Source organism: Populus alba, chromosome 5 (assembly GCF_005239225.2).
Source record: "Populus alba chromosome 5, ASM523922v2, whole genome shotgun sequence".
Taxonomy (NCBI): domain Eukaryota; kingdom Viridiplantae; phylum Streptophyta; class Magnoliopsida; order Malpighiales; family Salicaceae; genus Populus; species Populus alba.
Window position 1 is genome coordinate 9,312,268 of NC_133288.1, and position 26,243 is coordinate 9,338,510.

Sequence of the window (26,243 nt, forward strand, 5' to 3'; positions counted from 1 at the left end):
TTCGATTGATAAGAAATGCAGCTGTCTGGAAAGCATATTGCCAAAATGGCATTGGTAATGAAGCATGAGCCAACAGTGCTAACCCAGTCTCAACAACATGCCGATGCTTTCTTTCAACTCTGCCATTCTGTGCTGAGGTGTAGGGACAGGAAAAGCGATGGAGGATGCCAGACTGGTGTAAAAAAGTCATAAAACACCTGAACTCTCCACCATTATCAGACTGTATGCATTTGATCCTAGTCTCAAATTGATTCTCAACTTGCAGTTTGAACTGCTTGAAGACAGGCAAGGCTTGGTCCTTTGTATGCAAAGGATAGAACCAAGTGTAGCGGGAGTAATCATCTAAAAATAAGATGAAATATCTGGCACCAGAAGTGGCCTTGACAGAAGCAGGTCCCCAAATGTCAGTGTGAATAAGTTCCAGTGGTTTGGATGCACGAGAGCTTGAGAGATGAGTGGGTAACCTATGACTTTTAGCAAGCTGACAGGAAGAACAAACAATAGCTTTATTCTTTGCACAAGAAATGTTACACCTTTGGAGGACTTTGGTTACAATCTCAGTAGTAACGTGGCCTAGTCTGTGATGCCACAGCACCAATTTATTATCAATAGGACGAAATTTATAAGACTGAAAAGCCGAAAACTTATGATCACCAACATAAGCTAATTTCTTGTTCTTCAATACTGGGAATTTGTAAAGACCATCTTCAAGTCTGCCTCGAGCAAGCACCTTCATCGTATGTAGATCCTTCACAAGGAAGCTATTAGATCGAAACTCAATCAAAGCATTGTTGTCTGAGCAGAATTTAGCAACACTGATTAAATTGAGTTGGATAAAAGGAACATGTAACACCTTCTTGAGTTGAAAGTCATGAGAATTAGAGGGCAGATTTGTAGAACCAGTGTTGGAAATGGATAGATACTTACCATTCCCAATTGTGATTTTATCTTTTCCATTGTAAGGTGAAGAATCAGTGAGATTGTCTCCATTCTGAGTAAGATGATGACTTGCGCCAGAGTCAAGGTACCAAGATTCATCTGCAACAGTATTAGAAGAGGCTACCATAGCAGGAAGTGTTTGAGTTTGATTACCAGTTACCAGAGAAGAGGTGCCACTGCTCTGAGGACTCTGATAGGAGATGTCAAACCTGTGATAGCAGGCCTGAGCCATATGACCAAATTTTCCACATAACTGACATTGTGGTTTCTCATAATTGTTCAAATTATATCTCCCAGTTTGTCTATATCTTCCTCCTCTGCTACGGCCTCTGTAGTTATTGAGATTAGAATTGTAATATTGACCTCTACTGCCAGTGTATGTTCTTCCACCTCCTCTGTTACTAGAGGAGGATGCATAACTGGTAGTCATGGCTGAAATTTGTTCAATTGAGCTTTGTTGCTCAAGGCGATGTTCAAAGGCCAGAAGCATGCTGTGAACAGCTTCAATAGAGATTTTGTCATCTCTGATGTTAATTGCAGTAACAACTGCATTGTAGTCTGCTCCAAGGCCTCCAAGGAGATTCATAACCTGATCCTGCTCAGAAACAGGCTCTCCAATAGCAGCTAAACTATCTGCAGCTGCTTTAACTTTCATGATGTAATCTATCATGGTCATAGATCCTTTCTTTGTGGACTGTAGTTCCAGTCTTAATTGCATTATCCTGGCTCTTGAAGATGACGAGAAGGTTTTCTCTAATGCTTTCCATGCACAATGAGAAGAATTGTGACCTATGATCTGCGCCATGATCGGTGGGGTGAGGGAGGAGTATATCCAGCTCAGAATGGTGCGATCCTGTCGTCTCCATGCAACAAAAGCTGGATTGAGGACTCCTGGACATAGTTCCTTCTCTGGACAGATAGTCGATCCATCTATAAAGTCTTCAAATCCATTGGCAAAAATCACATTGTCAACTTGAGACCTCCAGAGGATGTAGTTGGTACGATCAAGCTTTACAGGCAACGTGTGGTTTAGCATTTGATAAGAAGGTAAGGGCGCCATTGTTGTGGTTTGTGTAGAGCCAAGAGAACCGGCAACTGAAGAAGACTGAGTGGGAGCAGAAGCCATCTACTGGATCTTTGGAAAAGCTCTGATACCAAGATGAACTGAGATAGCAAATGCAAAAGTACAGCTTCTCTTTCTTTCTTATTAATTACTGATTACACGACTGATCCTATATATATACACATATATTACGTGATGGTGTTGACAACTTGGTGTAACTGAATAGCAGTTACTAGTGACAGCTGGTGTAACTGAATGTCTGTTATAACTGTTCATTCAGTTATAACAGATTGCAGGTTGTTACGTGATGCCAGTGATAGCTGGCTTATCAGAGACAAGTTCAAGTGATCATCATCAAATAAAAATATGATGAATTGAGCTAAGATAGAGTAAAAGGAAAAAAACTATCAAAAATATTCTTTTTGATTTTTTAATTTACTTGTTAAAAAATGAGTCTCAAAACTACTCTAAGGTAATGACCTGCTCTAAAACTTCCTATTGGAAGGGGGCAGGTAGTCAATAACAAGATTGATTCTATCATGCAAAAATATACATAAAAACTAATGGATCTTCCACTCAAAAAAAAAAAAAAAACCATTAGACCATAAATAGATCTTCAAGTGAAAAATAAAAGTTATAAAACCGTTAAAAAATATATACAATAAGACTTATAAGAAGAATAAAACAACAAAAAAGTGTGGACTTTGATAGGTATTAACATGTGTCAATAATAACTTTTAAATGGATGTTAACAAACCATCATAAATATTAGCAAGCTTAGAATATATAAAATAAATGTAAAAATATATATTTTTTTTAAATGGTGACCTTGATGAAGATGTCATATGAAAAAATATCAAAATGTTTGTTATTAAAGAAAAGGAAAGAAAAATTATAAGGTTGTCAATTCATTATATATAGTTTGAAACAAGCTCTTAAACAATGATATAAAAAAAGACTGACAGTATTATGGTATCAAATAAATTTAAAATCAACAAGGTTGATACATATCTTTATATAAAAAAAACATAGATAAATAATATGTTATTGTATATCTTTATATGAATGATATGTTAAATTTGGGAAACAACAAATATATAATCATGTCTACCAAACAAATAGTAATTAGTAAATTTGACATGAAAGACTTGGATATTGTAAATATCATACTAGGAATAAAAATCTTTATAACATCTAATAGTTTGGCATTCTCTCAATCTCATTATATCAAGAAATTTTTTGATAAATTTTTGAAAAGTGATAATAACATTATCAAAACATGAATAAATATAAATGTATATTTGCCTAAAAATAAAGGTGAAAAGATCCTCCGATTAAATATTATCAAATTATCAAAAACTTGATATATTTTATGAACTGCACAAGACTAGATATCATACTTATGTTGCTTTGAATGCATGTCTATTTTATTTTTTTTTAGTTTGCAATTTGTTGTTTGATCTAATACTTAGATTTATTAATTATTATTAATCTGTTTTAATTTAAATAGATTCAGTTTTATTTATCTTTGAAAAAATAAATTAATTTTTATTTAAATTTAAACCTGATTTTTTAAAAAACAGATCTTAAGGCTTAGTTGTTTTAAAAAATCTGGTTTAATTAATAATTTATGAATGATTTCATTGAGGTGATTTTTTTTTCTAGCAACTTATTATTGCTGACGCTGCTTCACAGGCAATTGCAACGAGGAAGCAGGGAATTAGAAATAAATGATCAATAAATAAAACTCGTAAATTTGATGAAATGGTCATAATTAAGACATCTTCAAAAGTCAAATCAAAACGAGGTCAGTCATCGCATATGTCATGTACAACTATTAGTCTTTGTGTTTGTCCAGTTCATAGCCTTTCCAGACCTTGACCCCATGCTGATGATAAGGACAGCTTGACACGAACTGTCTCCTGTAAAACTAATTATTTTTTTTTTCCGGGTTGTTTGCGATGGGGTAGCAGGTGTGGTTTAATATTTTTTTTATTTAAAAATATATTAAAATAATTTTAAAATAAAAAATTATTTTAAATAAAAAATATTTTTTTAGAAAAACACGGTAAATCTCCGGATATTGCCTGCCTCGTTTCCAGGCATTTTATCTTTTTTATTTGATCCAACCACTTTTGTTTTTCTGTACTGTTGAGTAGTACCAATAATGGATGGTTGACCTATTTATTTTTATATTTTAAATATATATTTTTAAAAACTTAATTTTTTTTATTTTTTATTAATTTTAAATTAATATGTTTTTAATGTTTTTAAATTATTTTAATGTGTTGATGTCAAAAATAATTTTTAAAAAATAAAAAAAATCATTGACAAATATTTTGACACTAAAATTTATTTAAAAAATAACAACTAAATTGCTAAACAAGCTTAACATGCCTCGTTCCGAGCCTTTGTATTTTATAGGAAAAACACTATTTATTATTATTATTATTATAAAAGTTATTTTTTTACTATATTTCTTTGAAAATATATTAAAATAATAATATTTTATTTTTTAATATTATTTCTTGATATTATCAGTATATCAAAATAATTTAAAATATATAAAAAATTAATTTGATCTTTTTTTAATAGAAATAATCTTTCCAAAAAAAAAACAAACGGTAACAAAATTATAGAGGAAAAAGATAATCACTCGCCATGAAATTCAACCAACAACTATTCATTAGATTGTATGATATCCAACATAAAAGATAAGATTGTTAATTATTATTTTTTATAACTAGTCATTGACCAAAAAAGCTAAAGTTGAAATTAAAGATTTTTCATCAATCTCTCGTTTATTATTGGATCGCTTGTTGGTGACGTATAAAACACGGTCAAATCCACTTTCGTGTTATGGTACAAAAACTTATTTGCAATCTATTCAAATATATTATTGTTGGAATATTGACGCATGTCTTCAGCATCCTCCATTTATGATGAAGAAAAATTACTGTGTGCTCTGAGCTAGTATAGCCTAGCAATTATGAATTAACCATGTAGAAACGAATAAAAACCAGTCCTTGTCCAAAAGGACAACGAAAGCCAATCTTCGAATAGGTTGCACAGAGGCTATAACAGAATATGTACTCCCGGAAACTGGAAAGAAGTAACCTCGACAGAACTATTATTGTCCGTTTTTTTTTTTTTTTTTTGCGGTGATAAGAGATTTAAAAAACAATTGAATTTTTTTATAATATTTTTAGGTTATTTTGATATTTTAAAAAATAACTATTACTACAATATTAAATTTAAAAAAAATAACTTAAAAAAAACATCAGTACTTGACCATACTAGTTAATTCAAATTTTAAAGTTATGATATTAAACATCAAATTTAAAAAGATTTAAGCAATAAACTATTATATTTTTAATTGTTTACAATTCTGAAGTAGCAATTAAAACTTTATCACGAGCATGTTTAAAAAAACAATTGAGTTTAACTGGTCATATTTTAAGTTTGTTTTTTTAAAGGTTATTGATTCGAGTCTTATAAATATTATAATCACTAAAAATTTATATAATTATTAATTTTAAAATTCACGAAATTACTAAAAAAAACAAGCAAAAAGTTGTGCAATTAGTATTATTCCTGTATCTGCAGCCACGAGGACGGATATCTTCCAGCACATGAGAAAAAAAAGTGCAGAGTTGTGGAAAGAGATGGAACTATATATTTCACCAACAACCTTTATGCAATAAACATGTGACCTTAAATATATAATAATAGGGCAACAAGCCCACGAGTCTGAACACTTGTTGTCATAGTTTTAAAACCCGGCCCGGCCCGGCGGGTCGACCCGGGACCCGGCCGACCCGGGCATGGGACCGGTCCGGGTGAAGGCCAAAACCCGTTTGGGAATTGGCCCGGCCAGACCCGGTCGACCCGGTGGGTCGACCCGGGACCCGGTTGACCCGGCAAGACCCGGTCAACATCTAGCCCCAAACCCGTTGACTTTTATTTTTTTTGTTTTTTTTTTTCTAAAACGACGTCGTTTTGATTTTTTTAAAAAAAATTAAAATTTTTTTTTTACCCAGCCGACCCGGCGACCCGGCCGAGACCCGGTGACCCGGTCAAAACCCGGAACCCGGGCCTTGGACCGGGTCGACCACCGGGCCGGGTCTTAAAACTATGCTTGTTGTAAACAAGGGAAGGGAAGGGAAGGGAAGGTGGCATAATAGATTCATCATAGTACATGGAAAAAAAAAAAAAAAACTATTTTTTAAGACTCGGCTTGGTGTCCCAAATTCAAACTCGTCGGCTGTTAAATTCAACCATATTTTTCTTAATATATTTTTATATATTGATTTCAAGAAATAAATATTAAAAAATATCTTTTTTATATAAAAAACAACCGACACAATCAACAGCACCGAAATTGAAATAAACTTTTAAAAAGTCTCTACACATTTTTCAATTCTGTTTTTGGAAGCTCACAAGTATGAACGCACATTCTTATCCAACCGCGTGCTCCGGCTAACATATAAACGTGTTAGCAAATTACAGGTCGACCACTGGTGGGTATATGTCATACTGCGAGTCAATTAATTTTTGCATTTTAAAAATAAATAAAATCTAAAAAATATTAGGTTTTTTTATAAAATTATACCCATAAGTTTTAAGTTTGGTTGCAACACCTGACCAAAAAGTAATATTAATAATATTAATAATAATATTAAACTTGGGTTAACCCTTAACATAAAAGTGTATGGACTGCAATACCAGATCCAATAGCATTGGACGTGGATCTGGCTGCAAGGTCGTGTCATAAAAGTGTAATAATTAAATAGATTAGTTAAAAAAAAAAACAAAGAAAAAAACCAACAGGAAGAAAAAAAAAAACTAATGAAGAAAAAAAAATGAATTAATTGGGTTAACCTTTCAAATCAGGTTAACCCGTTATACCTTGAATTCACATCGTGAAAGTTTGATAATTAAAAAGGAAAAAACGAATTAATGGGTTACCTAGAATTAGCCAGCTAACTCATCAAACCAAGTTAACTTGTCAAACCCGGAATCCGTGCCATGAAAGTTTGATAACTAAATAGAAAAAATTTTAACATTAACTATTTAAATTTAAAAAAAATAATAAAAAAATAAAAAACAAAAAGGTATCAACCTTTTCACTGTGGATTGCACTATGCAGTCCTAAATCAAAGGCTCAACAAAAAAACAAAAAGAAAAACTAAAGGCATCAACCGAGAACTACTTAGAAAAAAAAATTTAATATTAATAAATTAAATTAATTAAATAAAATTAATTAAAAAATAAAAGTAAAAAAAACCTCTAACAAGAAGAAAAAATACTAAATAGAAATAAATTTAACGTTAACAAACTAAATTAAACGAAAAAAATAATTAAAAAGAAAAATAAAACAAAAAAAATTCCAGGTTAACTTGTTAAACCAAGTTAACCCATTAAACCCGAGATCCGTGTCATAAATGTCTGGTAACTAAATAAAAAAAAAGTGAACATTAACAAACTGAACTAAACAAAAAAAATCAATTAAAAAGAAAAAAAAATTCGGGTTAACTCGTCAAACCATGTTAACCCGTTAAACCCAGGATTTGTGTCATTAAAGTCTGATAACTAAATAAAAAAAATTAACATTAACAAACTAAATTAAACAAAAAAATTTATGAAAAAAAAAATTGACGGGTCAACCCAGAATTAACTGGGTTCACTCGTAAAATCAGGTTAACTCGTGAAACTCGGGATATATGTCATAAAAGTCTAATAACTAAATAGAAAAAAATTTAACATTAACAAACTAAACTAAACAAAAAAAAAATAATTAAAAAGAAAAAAAAGAAAAAAAAATTATTCTAGGTTAACTTGTCAAATTAGGTTAACTCGTTAAATCTGGAAAACGTATTACGAAAGTCTGATAACTAAATAAAAAATTTTAACATTAATAAACTAAATTAAACAAAAAAAAATTTGTTAAAAGAAAAAAAACAAAGAAAGAAGCATAAAAATAATCCCAAAAAACATAAAAAACAGCTAAAAAAAATAACACAACTTAAAAATAATAATAAAAAAAAAACATAAAGCATCAATGTTTTACTATGGACTGCACATGTACTATGCAGTCCACAGTAAAACACTGATCCCTTTTAGCTATTGTTATAATTTCTAATTTCAAAAATATTTTATAAAAAATATGAAATTTTTTTTAATTTTTTTATTAACTTTAAATTAATATATTTTTAGTGTTTTTAAATTATTTTAATGTGCTAATGTCAAAAATAATTTTTTTTAAAATAAAAAAAAATCATTGACATATATTTTAACTCAAAAAATTATTTAAAAAACAATCACAACTATATTAATAAATAAACTCTTAAAAAGAAATATAAAATTTTTTCCTTAAAAAACAACCTATGCTATTTGAAACAGTCCCAGTGGGAACATGTGGGATTTATTTTTCCAGAAAGTACAAAATTGTGGAGCATATAGTTGTTTTTTTTTTTTTTAGTTTAACGTGGGTGTCCGGGCCAGCTTGCGTGCACCTCGACTAATCCCACGGGCCCTGAAGTTAACAACCATGTAAGCCTCCAGTGGCCATCATATGAGCAACTTAGGGCTCGAACCTGAGACCATAGAGGGAGCAAACCTCTTGGTCCCAAGCTCTTACCACTAGGCCACCACCTAGATGGTTAGAGCATATCGTTTTTATCAGCATTGGAAGTTGCTCTGTCTATAATCCAACATCCTATAGCATGTACTCGCATTGTCCCACGCGTTTAGTTGTGAGGGGAATTATTTTGATTATTTTTAAAAAAATATATTAAAAATATAAAGAATTTTTTAATAATATTATTAAATTCAATCTAGCAATTTGATCTTAAAACTTGCCAATCTAATTCTTTATCTAACTCGAGTTACGAATTAAACCATATGAGAGCTTATTCAAAGTGAATTATTCAATTTAATTGATCCAAAGACACTTTGAATGACCAGTTAAAACATGACATAACTTTTTAAAATATTTCAAATAACAAGCTTTTTTTATAAATTAAGACGATGCGATATTGGTTATCCTGCTATTTGGATTATGGATTTCAATAAGTTTAATAACTTTGTTGTTTTTGTAAATTATTTTTGTATAATTCTATAATAACATTAGATGTTTTCAAAATCGTGCGTCAACTCTAAAAAATTATTTATTTAAGATCGTGATAACCTTATAAAAAGTAGAAAAAATAAACCATGAATTTAATTTCTCAACCAATCCAATATTGATTGAGTAAAATAATAATAAAAAAGAAACATTTAGAAAGATTAAAGGACCAGAAACTAAAAAAAAAAAACATATCAGGTTTGATGAATAAACTCATCAAACTTGTGAATTGAATAACTTGGATTAACACGTCAAATCTATAAATTGAGATTAATAACTTGTTTTGTTTTTTAAACTATTGTTTATTTAATTGTATTATAATAAAAATAGATGATCGTAAAATTGAGCGTCAAATCAATACTGAATTTAAAAAAAAAAAACTATGATAACTTCATAGAAAATAAAACAAAACAAATTATTAAACTCGATTCTCAATCAATTTAATATCAAAGAATGAAATAAAAAAATATATATATAAAAAAAAAGAGAGTCAAAGTCACCATACTCGTCAACGGGTCCATGAACTTTCTAAAATTTAATAACATGTTTTTTATGAATTTATTTTTTAACTATATAATAAAGAGAAGAATAGATAGTCACATAATCAAGTTCATTTAAAAGAAAAAAAAAAGTACCTGCCAAACCTACAAATCGGAGCAACTAGGGTTACCTTGTTAAACTCGTAAACTAGATCATTGACCCCATAAAGTTTATCAACTTAGTTTTTTTAAATCATTTTTTATTTAACTATTTTTTTTGTTTTTAAAAAATAGACCATACCTCGAGATATTTTTCTAATATCAACCCAATGCTGAGATATTTTATTGATATTGCAATAACCATATAAAAAATAAATTATAATAAATTATAAACTTTAAATCCCATAAATATATCATATAAGGACTAAATTAGAAAAAAAAATCAATAACCAAAACAAATAAAAAAAAATGAAAAAAAAATATGGTAGTCCACAGTGCTAACGGGTGTGGAAAAATAGTGTTTTCCCCACAACTTTTATCTTTAATTATAATGAACATATTATGAGTGGTTGAGTTTTTTGTTTGGAAATATATTAAAATAATATATATATATATATATATTTAAATTTATTTTTAACATTAGCATATCAAAACAATATAAAAATATATAAAAATAATTTGAAATAAAGACAATAAATAAATAAATAATTTATATTTTTTTTAAAAATATTTTAAAATATATAAAAAAAAAAAGTTTAAGTTTAAATATATGCTTTCACTGTGGTGCTATTATTTGATTTGGAAGGATGAATTTTCTCCACTACATATATATTGGGACATTCTTATCAAGATATGAATATGGTTTTAAGGAGCTTATTTGATTTTTCGGATTTGGATTCAGCTATTATTAGGATATTAGAAAAGAAAAGAAAATTCCACGAGGGCCTTGACTGCAAATTTAGAGAGAATAATAAGCTATCATAATATATAGTTCATTACCATATTATACTCTAATATAGAAAAGAGATACCAATCCATCTTAAAAGTTGATTTAAGCACGTTTTGAATTATGAATAAGAGATCAAATAATATAAAAATAAAATCTTAAATAGGACTCCCACCTATACAACAATTTTAAATTTGGTTTCTAAAACTAGGGATGATAATTTTTTGTTTGGTTTGGTTTTTATTAAAAAAATAACTAAATTGATTTTTTTTAAAAAAAAACCGAAACAGATTCAAACCGGTCAATTTTGGTTTGTTTTTTTAGAACTAAAACCGGTTTAACTTGATTTTTTTGGTTTGGCTCAGTCCGATCTGGTTTGGTTTTTTTTCCGGTTAGAATTCGGTTTGGTTTTTTCGGTTTCAGGTTTATAAACCAAACCGAACCGGTTTATTTTTTTTAAAATTTTAATCGGTTTTTTTCACGATTTGGTTTTTTTTTTTTTTTCCAGTTTTCTCAATTTAATCGGTTTTTTGGTTTTTTTACTTACCCAAATCTGAAATCAATTTTTTATGCTAGATGGAAGCATGTTGATCATGAAACTTGGTAGGAGTAATTTGTATGGTGTTTTTTTTTTTTTTTTTAAATTGAATTTAGTAAGTAATAAGATATAGTTGTTGTGATAACACTAATTATTTATTATACATTATAAAATTTTCTGACTTGTTACACTTATTACACATGAAAATCTTAAACACACCATACACAATATAGTTGTTGTGATAACATACAAATTTAAGAGATTATTGATGAAAAATAAGCTTAATAAATAATAGAAACAGTGATGTATCTTGTATTCCATGTTCAAAAAACAAAAAATTGCTTAATATATAAAAAAATTGTATTATTATTTTGTTTAAGGTTCTAGTTTTGTAATTTTTTTTATATTTTTAATTTATTTTAATGTATTGATGTTAAAAATATTTTTTTAAAAATAAAAATTATTATTTTGATGTATTTCCGAATAAAAATTACTTTAATATATATATATATATATATCTCTTTTTTTCCATAGCTAAACAAATCCAAATTTTCATTTCTCTCAGTTAATTATATATGAAAAAGTTTTCCTGTCCGTGTGTAGGCAGTAAAAAGTACTTATATTACTAAATTGAATAATTACCAAAAATATAAAATTTGACTAAATCCAAAAATCAATATATTAATAGGGCAAAACTTTTGTGGAGGGCTTGCACTCCCAACTGACATGACATGAAAGGAAAGCGAAATTATGGAAGAAAATCAAACACTGACCGAGTCCATACAAAGACTTAAGACTAGCCAGTTGCATAAACTAAGACTTTTTCTTTTTCTTTTTTTTTTTGTCCAAACGAAAGCGATTTCATCCAATAATACTTCGCTAGCAATCTCTGAAAATTCAGCATCAGTGACTTCTTTGACGACCTGGTCAGACAATAGCTAAAAATATAGAAGACAGACCCGTACGTATTTTAAATAAAAATTGATAATAATATTTAAAAATCATGTAAAAAATAAAGAACAATTTTTTTCAGACAATAGCTAAAAATTCAGCATCTGATAATGATGATTATAATGCTTGCTTGTCCAACTTACCTATAATATATAAGGGATTCCTGTGTACCCTGAATATTGCAGGTGATTGAAAAAATCAATATTTGATTGTTTTGTTAATGTATTTTAAAATATTATTAAAATGATGTTTTTTTAAAATGTTTTTTGTGTTGAAATACATTAAAATAATGTTTTTTTTAATGCCTTTTGTGTCGAAATACATCAAAATAATATTTTTTTTTTTAAAAATGCTTTTCATGTTAAAATACATCAAAATGATATATATATTTTTTAAAAAATTATTTTTGAAATCAGCACATCAAAGCTATCCAAAACACACAAATTTTTTTTTTTGAATTTTTGAAAACTTTGAATTGCGTTTCCAAAGAGCTTCTGGTGTGTTTGGTATTGTGGTAGCTATTGTGGTTGTGATTTGAAAAAAATTATTTTATAAAAAGTATTTTTAGTTGAAGTTGATTTGGAAAAATATATATTTGATTAAAATTATGGTTGAAATTGAGGTTGAGAAAAAATAGTTTAATGTGTTTGGTTAAAAAAATGCTTTTTCAAATTGAGATTATATATATATATATATATATATATATATTGATGGTTTTTAATTTAAATAATGTAGATTTAATTATTGCTATTATATCATGAAATAAATAATACTTTATATTAAATATTCTGTATTGTTCCATTAAACTATCTTCAATTCTATCACATATGAAATACATCCAACAAGGAATACAATTTTCACAAATTTTTTAAGAGCGCAACAACATCAGGTAAAATATAATCAGGAACAAAATTGGAATTGCAATCAAATTCTGCAAATGCTATGTCATCAAGTGTTTTCCATCTAATTTATGTAGTGTTATTGAATAATGTTTAACACTAGTTTTTTTGAATAAAACATAATTAAAAATAAAAAATATATTTTTTAATTTTTATTTTGTCGGGTCAAATCCGATTTAATGTATTTTTAACTTTGAACTGGACCCGATCTAGCCGGAACAATGAAGAATGTCTCCGCTGTTCATGTGAACAGTAGAGCCATGCTCATGTGAACAGTAGAGTCATGCTCCACTGTTAAGTGATCCCTCCCCTATGAGCAGTAACAAAATGTTGCTTCTACAAAACTTGCAACATAGCTGCAATATTGATGGATCCTACTAGCATAAACCATTGTATTTTTTTAATCAAATAAAAATATTTGTGGCTGTGGATAAGGTTTACCCACAATCACATTACCAAACATCCCGAGCGAGTCAAGCTACTCAGGGGAGATAGTACGTAAGAGCCGAGCGAAGCAGGTTGAATCGAACTGGAGATAGCGGCTTTGTCAGGATGGAAGAAAAAGTGGAAATTAATGAGAAAATGAAGTATATCATCTTTCCTTTTTTCTGGCCTCACTAGCCCTATTTCTTTAACAAAGACAAATATATTTCCATAAAAACTCTTTCAATATTGTAAAAGAGAAATTAAAAAAATATTCCCATGACCACCATCAAACCCAAAATTAAATTCCTCGATTGCACAGTAAGGACAGAGAACTCGTGTGATCCCTTGTCTCGAAGTAGAAAAAATATAGATAAACAAGTAAAACTAAAAAGAAGAGAAAACCGGAAGGGTGCCATCCGGCGAACCCATGGCTTGAAATGGCCAACTGGGCCGGGTCACAATCTGCGATCAAGAAATCTGTTCAATTTTAGGGGTCTAACGTTACCAAACAGTCAAATCGGAAGGGTGCCTCCCAGGATGGCACGTGAAAACGAAGACGCTGTCAAGCTGCCGGACTCTGTCGATTCAACTTTCATGACTCGAGCTTCAGTCTAGGCAACCAAAAAGAAAAAGAAAAAAAAGAGAGATCAAGAGCAGGAAGGTTACTGTGTATATTTATATTGAATAAAGTAATTTATGGAAGATAATAATCTTATATTACAGTGATAGGAGAGAAGAAAGGATTTAGTTTTCAGACATGCAAATTGTTCTGATAATGTAAAGATCGTGATTGTAAAAAATAAAAAAGAAAAGGGTAAGAGTGACAGGAATTCTTGACCCACTTATATAAATATTTAAATTCCTATTGCTCTCATTATTTTTGTATAGTACTTAGGAAAGTTATATGTTAAATATTTAATCCTAATTTTTTTAAAATAAAAATTACAACACTATTATTTTATAGTTATATCATAATTACTTTTTATGAAAGAAAAGGAAAGGATAAGAGTTTTCATTGAATCGAATGAAACCACACACTTAGATGTTTTATTCTATAATCTAACAAAAGAAAAGGTCAGCATATTATTTGGTGATTTGATTATTATTTTTTTTATTAATTTTTAAATTTATATGTGCAAAATCTTAATGTATAACTAGAGTTGGGTTCACTCAATCACGATCTATTTACAAAATAAAATATTAAAAGCATCTCATGAATGGTTGTTTTTTTTTTTTTTTTTTTTGGTAAATAAGCATCTCTAATATCAGGTTAGAGAAACAAAAGAGAAAGGAGAATCTTATTTCATGTTTTTCTCTGTTACAATAGCGAAGATATATACAGAATTAGAGACAACAACAGGGAGGATGATGGCTATTAATTCTCCTATAATCTTGGCATATCAGAATCTATGTATATTAATAATTATCCTATCAATTGTTTACAGAGCAATTATGATATGAATACCGAGGGTTGGCAACATTATAGTAGGAATCAAACTCTGCAAGCTGTGTTGAAATCAAACTCTGCGATATGTGTTGTAGTAGGAATCCATCTCGGCCACTTTCTTTAAGTACTCCCCCTCAAGCTGGATCAATGGGATTGATTGAGCCAAGCTTGGATATTAAACGATAAAAGTAAGCTGAAGTCAGAATCTTTGTAAACACATCAGCTACTTGATTGTGACTGTGGGTTTAATATGGTTTGATAATCTATAACTGAACTTATTTACGAATAAAATAACAATAAACTCCAATGTGTTTAGTTTTTTCATGAAACACAAGATTAGTTGCAATATGTATAATAGCTTGATTATCACAAAACAAAATCATTGGAATACTGCTAGAAAATCCTAGATTTGACATAAGACCTTTAGGCCAAATTAATTCATAAGCTACGGATGCCATCGCATGATACTCAACTTCAGCACTAGAACATGCAATAACATGTTGCTTTTTGGTACGCCAGGAGACAAGATTACTACCAACAAACATGTAGAAACTAGTGGTTGATTTGTGATCAATAACATTACCAACTCAATCCAAATCACTATATCCAATAATTTGAGTATGATCATGATTAGTCATAACAATCCCACAACCAGCAAAACCCTTTAAATGGCGCAAAGTTCGCTTAAGAATGCTCAAGTGAAAGATTATAGGAACATGCACGAATTGACTAACAAGGCTCATTACATAGGTGTTATTAGATCGTGTAATAGTAAGATAAATGAGTCTACCAACAAGATATTGATAGTAATTAATAAAACAAAGAGGTTCACTAGCTGTTTCAAGCTTCAATTTACTATCCAATGGAGTAGGGACAAGTTTGACATCCATAAATTTGGCATCCTCAAGAAAATTAATAACATACCTGCGTTGATTAAGGAATTGCCATTTGTGAGAAACAACCATTTCAATTCCAAGAAAATACTTCAAATTGTCAAGATCTTTAATAGGAAAACATTGTTGCAGAGTAGTCTTGAGGTGAGATATTGCTTTACCATCATTTCCCATAATAATAAGGTCATCAACATATATAAGAACCATTAATTTGACCTTTAGTCCAAGATGAACAAATAAAGAGTTTGCATTACTTTGTTTGAAGCGAATGTCTTCAAAAACAACACTTAATTATGCATGCCAAGCATGTGGAGATTGCTTCAGCCCATAATTAGATTTGTGAAGTTGACACACTAAGTTAGGGTTTGAACTCTCAACTTCAAGGGTGATGAGGGGCAACTTCATGTAGACTTCTTCTTCAAGGTTTCTAAGCAAGAAAGCATTCTTAACATCCATTTGATACATCAACCATATATTATTCATAACCACTAAGAGCAGAACATGAATAATGTTCCTTTTTGCAATATGTGCAAAAGTTTCCTTATAATCTATGCTAAAAGTTTGAGTATAGTCATGAGCCATAAAACATGCTTTGTATATGTCAATAGACCCATCTTTAGGAAGTTTGACCACACTCCAAGTTTTATTTTGATCAAGAGCTTGTAGCTTATCATGTATAGCCTGCCACCATTCATCTTGTGAATTTGCCTCTTGAAAATGTCATGGTTTATGCACATCAGAGATAGTAGTAAGAAAAAGCAGTATGTTCAATTGAGAGATGTTGATATTTAAGGTAATTAAAGATAGGATGTCTTGTTGTATATGTGACAAAGTCTTGTAATTTTGTAGGAGGAACACAGTGAGGGTTTGGATTCCTACGTGGTTGTGGCAGAGGAGATTGATTAGTAGAATCACCTTTAGAATCCATGATAATAGGAATGATAAGGTTTGAGACTGATTAGCATAATTACCCTCAGAGTTTGAGATAAAAGAAATGACAACTCTTGAGTCAGAAGGTATATCTACAACTATGATGGACAAATGCCTATTATGATTGCTATTGTCATTAGCTTTTGAATATATAGGGTTGTGTTCAGAGTATGTACAAACATGACTGACATTCCCTTCATTAATAGCCATGCCATCAGGAAAGGAAGAAGTGTCTTCTACAGCAGGTAGTGTTTCTGAAGATGAAGCCAAGTCTATAAAAGCTGCATTAGGTAGAGGAAACAAGTCTGTCAAGTCTTCTCGTTGATTCATGTTTTTAAAGTATAAAGAACTTTCTTCAAATCAGACGTTTCTGTATATGAACAATATTTTTAGAGGGAGGATGATAGCATATATACCATTTTTTGTGTTGAGGAGTATTATAATAAAACATACTTAACAACCCTTGGATGAAGCTTGTCATGATGTGAAGTTTGTATACGAACAAAACAAGTGTAACCAAACACTCACAAATTAGATAAATTAAGTGGTTATTTCTATAAGACTTCAAGAGGTGATTTAAAATGTAACACTCAGCTAGGTAGCCGATTGATTAGATATGCAACAAATAACACCCAATGAGACTAAAACAATTTGAGAACATCATTTGTATCATTTAGGCTCTAGTTTTTTTTTAATAGGTCTTTATTTTTACACTCAGCTATCTTATTTTCTTGAAGTGTGCCAATACAGCTTGACTGATATTAAATGCCATGAGAAGCTATATATTGCGTTATATTTTTTAATATGTATTTAGTGTCATTATCAGATTAGATAATTTTTATTTTTTTTGAAAATTGAGTCATAACTAGCATTTGGTATCCAAATTGGGCATAAATTTGGTAAGGCCAATGTCTGAATGGTGAGCTGGGCCTTGGTGCCACAAAAGTTGCTCCTGATGAAACTAAGAAAAAGCAGAACATGGTCCGTCTGAGATTTTATTGAATGAAGAATGTAAAAGGACTATTTTCATAATTCCATGAGACAGCTAAAAGCTCTGAAAGATATTATAGAACAAAAGAACCCTGGCCCTGGGCAACAAATTAAAGATTTCCAAGGTGGTGGATAAATTATTTTTTAACTATAAGAAGCAAGGTTTACTCTTTAGATAACCCACAGACTCAACACATTCTCACCATCAAACTAAACAGACACAAAGAAAAACATGATCAGACAGAATAAAAGACGGCCAGCACATAAATTCTTAACAGCAATGACATTTTCAAGCAAGGATCTCCTCAATGGGCTTAGTTTCTAACTTGGTTTTCTCCAAATCTTTCAGCTGCTGCTCCTTAGCCAACTTCTTTTTATTGGCTATCTCAATGTCCTTGCTCATCTTCCTCCTATACATCTCAGCAAATGTTATTGGCTCCTCTAGCACCGACTTCTCTCCCTCTCTGATCTTGAGAGGGTACACTGTAGCATCTGGTGCTGGGTTCTGGAATGTGGCTATGGACAGCCTGCTAGAGTTTGAGTTCACCACAGCTTGGTGGTCTGCGTTCCTGAATCTTCCATTGCTAAGATACTGCCTCGCAAACATACCATTTAGTTTTAGTACAATTAATTACGGTTAGCAGTGCTGGTATTTAACAAGAAATATTTTAGTTTCAAACTCACATGACCATGGTCTCCGAGATTGACAACAAAAGCACCTTCAACAGGTTGAACGGTGATCCAAGTCTTTCCGTTATCTCTAGTGGCCTGAAGACCACCAACGGTGTCCTGGAGCAAGAGGGTGATGGTGCCGGGATCGGTATGGCGTTTGAGTCCAAGTGTAAGGTCTGGCTGTGGACATTTTGGATAGAAATTGACCACCACCTTTTGGTCCATGTCAACACAAGCCTTAGTCAAGGCCTCTGTTTCTAATCCCATAGCCTCTGACAAGACCCCAAGAAGCTTGCAAGCAAGTTCCATTAGTTTCTTACTGTATTCCTCGGTCACTGCTTTCCATGCCTCTGGCTTGTCAGGCCACCTTGAATAGTCTCTGGTGCGAATTGGGTATGAGAAGAAGGTCACTATCTCTCGCCAGTCTTGAACTGCCTCTCCCTGTTTTATAAGATCATAAATCAGGAAATTGATTTAAAATTAGTACTGTCTACTATCTTCAAAGCATCAAGTACTTGATGATATTACAAAGAACTAAAATAGATTGGCCTTTTACTGTTGTTATGAAGCAGTGGCCGACGACGACCCTTTTCTCATTTTTCATGTTCAAGTCAGTGTTCATAGCTAATTTTTTTCCTTTTCAGTCCTTGTTGATTCCTACAGTGAGGCATTGTACTTTTAATTCACTCACTCTATCTCATTAAGAAGAAAAAAAACCAATATATATATATATATATATAGTGATGTGCGTGTATGTCAAGAAGTCATGATTAGTTTAGACCATACAAGAATAAATGTCTTAGCTCCACCATGTGTGCTGACAGTCAGTTAAATTACAACTATTCCCTTGTTGACCTTGTAGTCTTAAGGTATAATTTCGTCTCTATGTAAGGACAGAAACACATTCATATTGCGGGGAAGAGAAATTCCTGAACCAAAATAGTGGCTTTCTTGATCTTGCGTAATCAAGAAATGATTTACTAGCAAAACTGGATATATGAGGCATTGCTCTTCAGTCAATTCTGTCGTGCCATGCCTAATAATTCATGGTTTTGTTTTTTTCAGTTTCTAAGAATCTGAAACCAAACTGAATTAATTTTTCCTTCAAGTTTCTAATCAAGATTATATAATAAAAAAAACTCAAAAAAATTGTTTAACTATTTCACAGAAGTTTGATTGATTTGCTTGCTAGCTAGCCGGGCACATGGTATATTTTTGAGTTGGAAACATGTATTTTTCATTTGGAAAAAGATCACTCCGATAGGGAATTTAACGATAAAGGTTTGCGCGTAATTGTTAAATTTAGAAAACAAAACGTAAATGAAGTAATACCTGTAAATGGCTGGAGACAATGAAGCCACCCTTTTTGCCACCAGACATGTCAAACCGAAGCTTCTCTTCCGGTGGCAAAGCAAAAAACTCTTTAGCAAGAGTTGTCATTTCAGACACAAGCTTAGCATCAACCCCATGATCAACAATTTGAAAAACTCCCCAGTCCTCGCATGCCTCCACGATCTTGTTGCATATTTCAGCTCTCTTTTCACCACCGTCATCAATCCCAGCTATTGAAATGACAGGGATTTCATTGCTGAATTGGTTATAAGCCACCTTCGGACGTTCATCTTCGTCGCGAACAAAGCTTGCTTGGAGGCTTTTCTCTTCTGCCAGAGCTGTGAGGGTAGAAGGGGCCATCGTTGCCGGCTTGATTTTAGGTCGAAGACTTGAGTGCTTGTGTTTTTGTCCTAGCTCTTATAAAATGGGGATGCAAATGCTGTTATTTAACTACCCTGGTTAGAGAGTAGCTATGGTTCGTGTGCATATATAATAGGGGATGTTGGCATGTGCCAACTACCTCTCCTTAGCTCCTTGGCTCGTGAGGGAGTGAGGTTGTTCCTAGTTACCAAACTTTTAATTTTTCGTTTTCTTTATCCCTCTTGCTTCTAGATGGAGATTGAAGAGGATATTTGTATACTCTTAATTTTCACAATCTCTCAATATTGAAAATATAATAATTTTTCGTTTTCTTTATCCCTCTTGTGTCAAGATTAAGTACTTACCAAAAAAAAAATTACATCTAAATAATATATAATTTTTTATTTTTTAAAAATTATTTTTGAATCCCATCAAAACAAACTAAAAAAATTAAAAAAAAAATAATGTTAAATAAAACATTCAAATATTATTAAAATTCTAGTGCAAACACAACCCTAAAAAGAGTCGAAGTGTACTCTTTTTTTCCAGCTGAATGCTCTGCCACGAATGATTCATGCAAACAAACTTGTGAAAAAAAGAAAGAAAAAACAAACCAAGCGTTCCTAATTACAAACCTAGTTACGAATCTTAAACAAAATAAAAATACAATAATGAAGGTATAATTTTTATTTATATATTTGGATTTTATTCCGTTTCTTTTTAAGACCATATATATATACTTACATAATAAACTTTTTCGGTAAAATAGAAAACCCTCACTCCCACAGTCAAGATTAAGGAAGAGCCATGGAGCATTGAACATGGCTGGCTGGGGTATCTTGATTATAAACGGAGCAATAATTGCTTGCTAATTCAGGGAATAAGATCCTATGTCGTTCTATGTCCATACTTGTATTCGATCATTGGGATTTTTACTTGGTATAGCTGTTTTCATCTGCGGGCTCGTCCTCCAACATCGTCTTGGTGCTGATGTGTCTACCCAGAAGGGTCTTGGGGTCTTCCTTGTTCTTGGATGCCTTCATGTCAGGAAAATCTCATTACATAATTACTCAATCGTGTAATTCAATTGATACGAGTTGTTAAATTCCAAATTTATGCCTTTTATTTGTTAGAAAAGAAAAAAAGGGTTAATTGAATATCAACTCTCTCATTACGTTACTTGTATTTGTTTTTATTAACGTGGGTGTCTAAGTTAGCTTGTACGTATCTCGATTAATCTTACAGGTCTTTGTAGAAAACAATAATGTATACTGGCTGAATTTTTCATTAGTATTCTTCTCCTTGTAGGAGGAAATATATAGGCAGAGCCCTGAATAGACAGAGCTCTAAATAGGTAACAATCCTATTCTAAGAAAGTGTAGTAATTTTGTACAAGTTTTGATATGACTTCTATAATGGATCATATTCACATAATTACTGCCTATTCGAGATTTGATCTGAATAGGCTATAATCAGATTACAACATAATATTTGATCTAGTTCCTATAATTAATCAGATTACAGAATCACAACTAATCATGTCAACACTCCCCCTCAAGTTGGAGCATAGATATCAGTCATGCTCAACTTGGTAATTACTTTCTGAAATGTCGGTCCTGAAACGGCCTTGGTAAGAATATCAGCTAACTGATATGCTGACTGGACGAAGGGAAATTGTATAAGTTTCTGATCTAATTTTTCTTTGATGAAGTGACGATCAATTTCAACATGCTTTGTGCGGTCATGTTGAACAGGATTATGCGCAATGGAGATGGCCACCTTATTATCACATTATAGAGTCATCGGGTCCATATAGTGAATCCCTAATTCTGTCAAGACCTTCTGAATCCATAATAATTCACATACCCTATGAGCCATACCTCAAAATTCTGCCTCTACACTCGACCGGGCCACCACTTTTTGCTTCTTGTTACGCCATGTAACCAGATTTCCATTGATAAAAGTGGAGTAGCCTAATGTAGATTTTATGGTTGTTTGATCCCCTGCCCAATCAGCATCGGTATATCCCTCAATGCTAAAGACTCCATGTTTTGAGAATAATAAACCTTTGCCTGGGGTACCCTTTAAGTATCGTAAAATTCTATTCACAGCATGCAAATGTTCTTCGCTGGGTGCATGCATAAATTGACTTATGACACTAACGACATAGGCGATGTCCGGTCTTGTATGGGATAAATAAATCAGTCGACCAACCAACCGTTGATAGCGGCCCATGTTTCTTGGAACCTGATTAGGAAATACACCGAGTTTGTGATTGATGTCTATAGGGGTTGATGCTAGTTTACAAGCAAGCATGCTAGTCTCTGTTAGCAAATCAAACACATATTTGCGTTATGACATAGAAATCCCGTGAGCTGATCTGGCTACCTCAATGCCTAAGAAGTATCTGAGTTGCCCAAGGCTTTTCATTTCGAATGCAACAACTAAATGTTCCTGTAATAGCTTCATCTCCTCTGGATCATCACCTGTTAACACCATGTCATCCACGTAAACAATGAGGGCTGTTACCTTCCTGTTTTGGTGCTTTATAAATAGAGTATGGTCTGCATTACTTTGTTTATAATTGAATGCTGTCATTGCAAATGAGAACCGCCCAAACCAAGCTCTAGGGGATTATTTCAGCCCATATAGAGATTTCTTCAAATGACAGACTTTGCAACTAGTTTCAGAATTGCACTGCACACCTGGTGGCAAGTCCATATACATTTCTTCTTCTAAGTCCCCATTGAGGAACACATTTTTAACATCAAACTATTTCAAAGGCCACTCCCGACTGGCTGCTATAGATATGAGAATACGGATTGTGTCCAGCTTGGCAACCGGTGCAGAAGTCTCTTGATAATCCACGCTATATTTTTGCGTATACCTCTTTGCAACCAACCGGGCTTTATACCTGTCAATGTTGCCATTGATTTTAAGTTTCACAGTGAACACCCATCGACACTCAATTTTTTTCTTTCCTTTGGGTAGGGAGACAAGTTCCCAAGTAGAGTTCTTTTGCAAAGCTTGCATTTCTTCATTTACTGCCTTGGCCCAAACTGGATCTGTCAAAGCTTCCTACACATTACTAGGGATGGATATATTGGATAATTGATTAACAGTGAGTGCATATGATTCAGACATCCTATGGTTAGAGACATAATTATTGATTGGATATTGGCTATTGACTCTATGATCGGGTTCATACTGTTTCTTTGGGACACCCTTGTTTGATCTTTGGGAACATCATGGGGCTGTAGTAGTAGGGTGAACATCCTGGGCATAAGAGATATCAATAATTACATTTGACTCATCAGATATAGGTTGTAGGAGTACTTGGGATTTAGCATTCTGAGAAGATTCATTGGTTGATGGTGTTAACAAAGGCAACTCTATATTTAGTGGTGACTCCTCATCAGTGCTTCTGCCTCGTGACTCCTCATCGGTGCCATTGTTCCCAAGTTGTTCAATCATGTGTTCCACCTCAACAAATTCATTCCTGTCACTCTCTTGTAGCAAATGTTTAGTGCTGGATTGCTCCCCCTAAGAGGAACCTTCTTTTGAATAAAAAGGTTCAGTCTCACGGAAGGAGACATTCAATGTGATGTGTAACTTTTGAGTGTGAGGATCATAGCATCTGTACCCTTTCTGTAAGTCTGAATATCCCACAAAAACACATCGAGTGGCACATGGATCAAGTTTAGTTCGTAACACCTTTGGAATGTGAACATAAATAGTACACCCAAACACTCTAGGCTCAAGGTTTGGAAGGTGCAGGGTGGACAATAAGGATTGCATCCGCTGTTGAGGTGTCTGAAAATCTATCACTCGAGAAGGTGTTTGATTGACCAGATACACAGCAGACTTTGCAGCTTCTCCCCAGTAGTACCGAGGCATGTGCATGCCAAAGAGAGAGGCATGGACCACTTCTAAAATTTGCCTGTTTTTTCATTCGGCCAGCCCTTTCTGTTATGAAGTATAAGTACATGAAGTTTGATGCCAAATTCCATATTGATGTAGATACTTCTGAACAGAGGTATCCAGGAATTCCATAACATTATCAGTTTGTCAACTACGAATCTATTTCTGATACGAAGTCCCTACCATACGATGAAATTCCTGAAATGCTGGAAAAACATCACTTTTTTTTTTTGTAGAAAAGACATCCAAGTCATTCTAGTACGTTCATCAATAATTGTGACAAAATAACAGGCTTTTGATATGGTAGAAATTTTTGCAGGACCCTATACATCAGAATGTATAACGGCAAAAGGTTTTGAACTTTTATTCAAACTCGGTAAATAAATAATACGATGGCTTTTAGCCATTTCATAAATATTGCAATGAAACTCAGAATCATGAACTACGTTAAAAAGATGCGGTTGTAATTTTCTCAGATATCCAAAGGAAAGATGTCCCAATCGTCGGTGCCATAACCATATTGTGGCTCGATCTGTATCTGAACTTCTAGTTTGATATGCTTGGCCGAATCTCTGTCCTCCATTTTCTATAAGTTTTAAATAATAGAGTTTGCCACGTTTAACACCATAATCAAGAATCTTCCAGGTCAGAATGTCCTAAAACACACAAAATAACGGCCAGAAGGTTACTGTACAATTAAGAGCAGAAGTAATTTGGCCAACTGACAACAAATTATGTTCAAGGGATGTAAATGTCATAACCAACTATAATAAAAAATCATAAAACTAAAGCAAAACAACTCCTTGTAATTAATTTTTAATTGTTATAGATGATTATTAGCAATAGTTCCAATGTTATTAACGTCTCTTGTTCATAAGAGATTATACAAGTCTTATATTTGAAGTGCAAATTATTCCTTATTCCTTCTAATTGTTCCATATTCAATAAAATTTGGCCACAAGCTTGACATATTGAACACTTCAAAAATAAATTAATTGACCCATACTTTTAATTAAACGACCATTCTACTTTTTCTTAATTTTTAGAATTCTTGTTTTATCCCTAAGCATCATCGATGTACAACAAGATTCATCTAATTTAGGAAATAGCTCTTTGTCACTACTGATATGATTGCTGCAACCTATATTCAAAACCCATATATTTTTATATACTTTTTTTGTATTATGGTTTGCCACAAACAAAGTCTCAAAGCATTTTTATCATCCTTCATAAATTTTGTATGCATTCCTATTATTTGATTTTTTAAATCAACACTTATATTGATAATGACCAAACCTTTTGCAATGATGACATTGTATATAAGACTTGCAATCTTTCTTATAGTGACCATTTTCTAAAATTTTATGCCATTAATTGAGATGTCATTCTATTTGAATTTCCTTCACATCTATTATTTATGCTTTCATTGTATCCTTGTTGCTGATCGAATATGTTATTTCTTCCATCTTTGCCTCAAATACTTTGACCACGTTGATTGAGCCCAATCTTATATAAGACTTTCTTTGTTCATCATGTTTAACTATGATTGCAATTCCTTTTCAAAGGCTACCCCAAAGAACTGAGTTCAATGTGATTTTTTGAGTCAAGATGACAGTGTCTTCCCCAACAATAGGGGAGGTACTCCCGTTAGCTGTAAAAATAAAAGAATGTGTGGAAGAGTGGAGGGATTTTAACTGACCAGTGTCTCTAACCATGTGATCTGATGTGTGAAACCTGAAAAAAAAAAATAAATAATAATAATAATAAATAAATAATATTTCTCATATGAAATAGTTTCACGCTTTTGAGCAGAACGCTCAATCCGACCGTTAGATCAAACTGAAATTTTAGGAGAAATGTTTCAACATATAATTCTACATTTGATTAAAATTTTAGGGCAATCCGAGTTCAGGAAGATATTTTAAAAAATTTCTAATGGTCGGATAGTAAATAACATAAAATTTACCAATGACAGTTTTGTAAATACCTCACAAGCTGGCAATGTCCAGCAACTTATTCTCCCTTATTTTGACGCCAGATTCAGAGGTAATAGAGGGACGAAAACAGAGGTAACAGAGGGATGAAACAGAGGGAGAGAAAAGGAGGGGAAAACGCATGAAAAAAAAAATTACCTTGAGAGAAAGAGTAGAAATTGTGTAGAATCAAGGATCTAAAAAGTGTAAATCACCAAATCACTTCCTCAAGCAAGGATTTAAGAAGAAAACTAAGTGAGGGAGAATGGTGAGAAAGGGTTCGTAAGCCATGACAAAGAAGAAAAATTGAAGGGGAGAAAAAAAAAAAAAAAACATCACCAGGTTAGCTTTTGAAGTT

At 32.0% G+C, this 26,243-nt stretch overlaps 1 protein-coding gene across 1 annotated transcript; it reads right to left on the reverse strand.

Annotated features, from left to right (window-relative positions):
* Positions 1 to 17,599: 17,599 nt before the first annotated feature.
* Positions 17,600 to 20,082, reverse strand: LOC118029846 (naringenin,2-oxoglutarate 3-dioxygenase-like). Its single transcript, XM_035033792.2, has 3 exons — positions 19,632 to 20,082; positions 18,312 to 18,740; positions 17,600 to 18,219 (listed from the first exon to the last, which is right to left on the reverse strand). The coding sequence occupies exons 1-3, from the start codon at positions 19,989 to 19,991 to the stop codon at positions 17,917 to 17,919; spliced, it is 1,092 nt and encodes a 363-aa protein (XP_034889683.1). The 5' UTR covers positions 19,992 to 20,082; the 3' UTR covers positions 17,600 to 17,916.
* Positions 20,083 to 26,243: the final 6,161 nt, after the last annotated feature.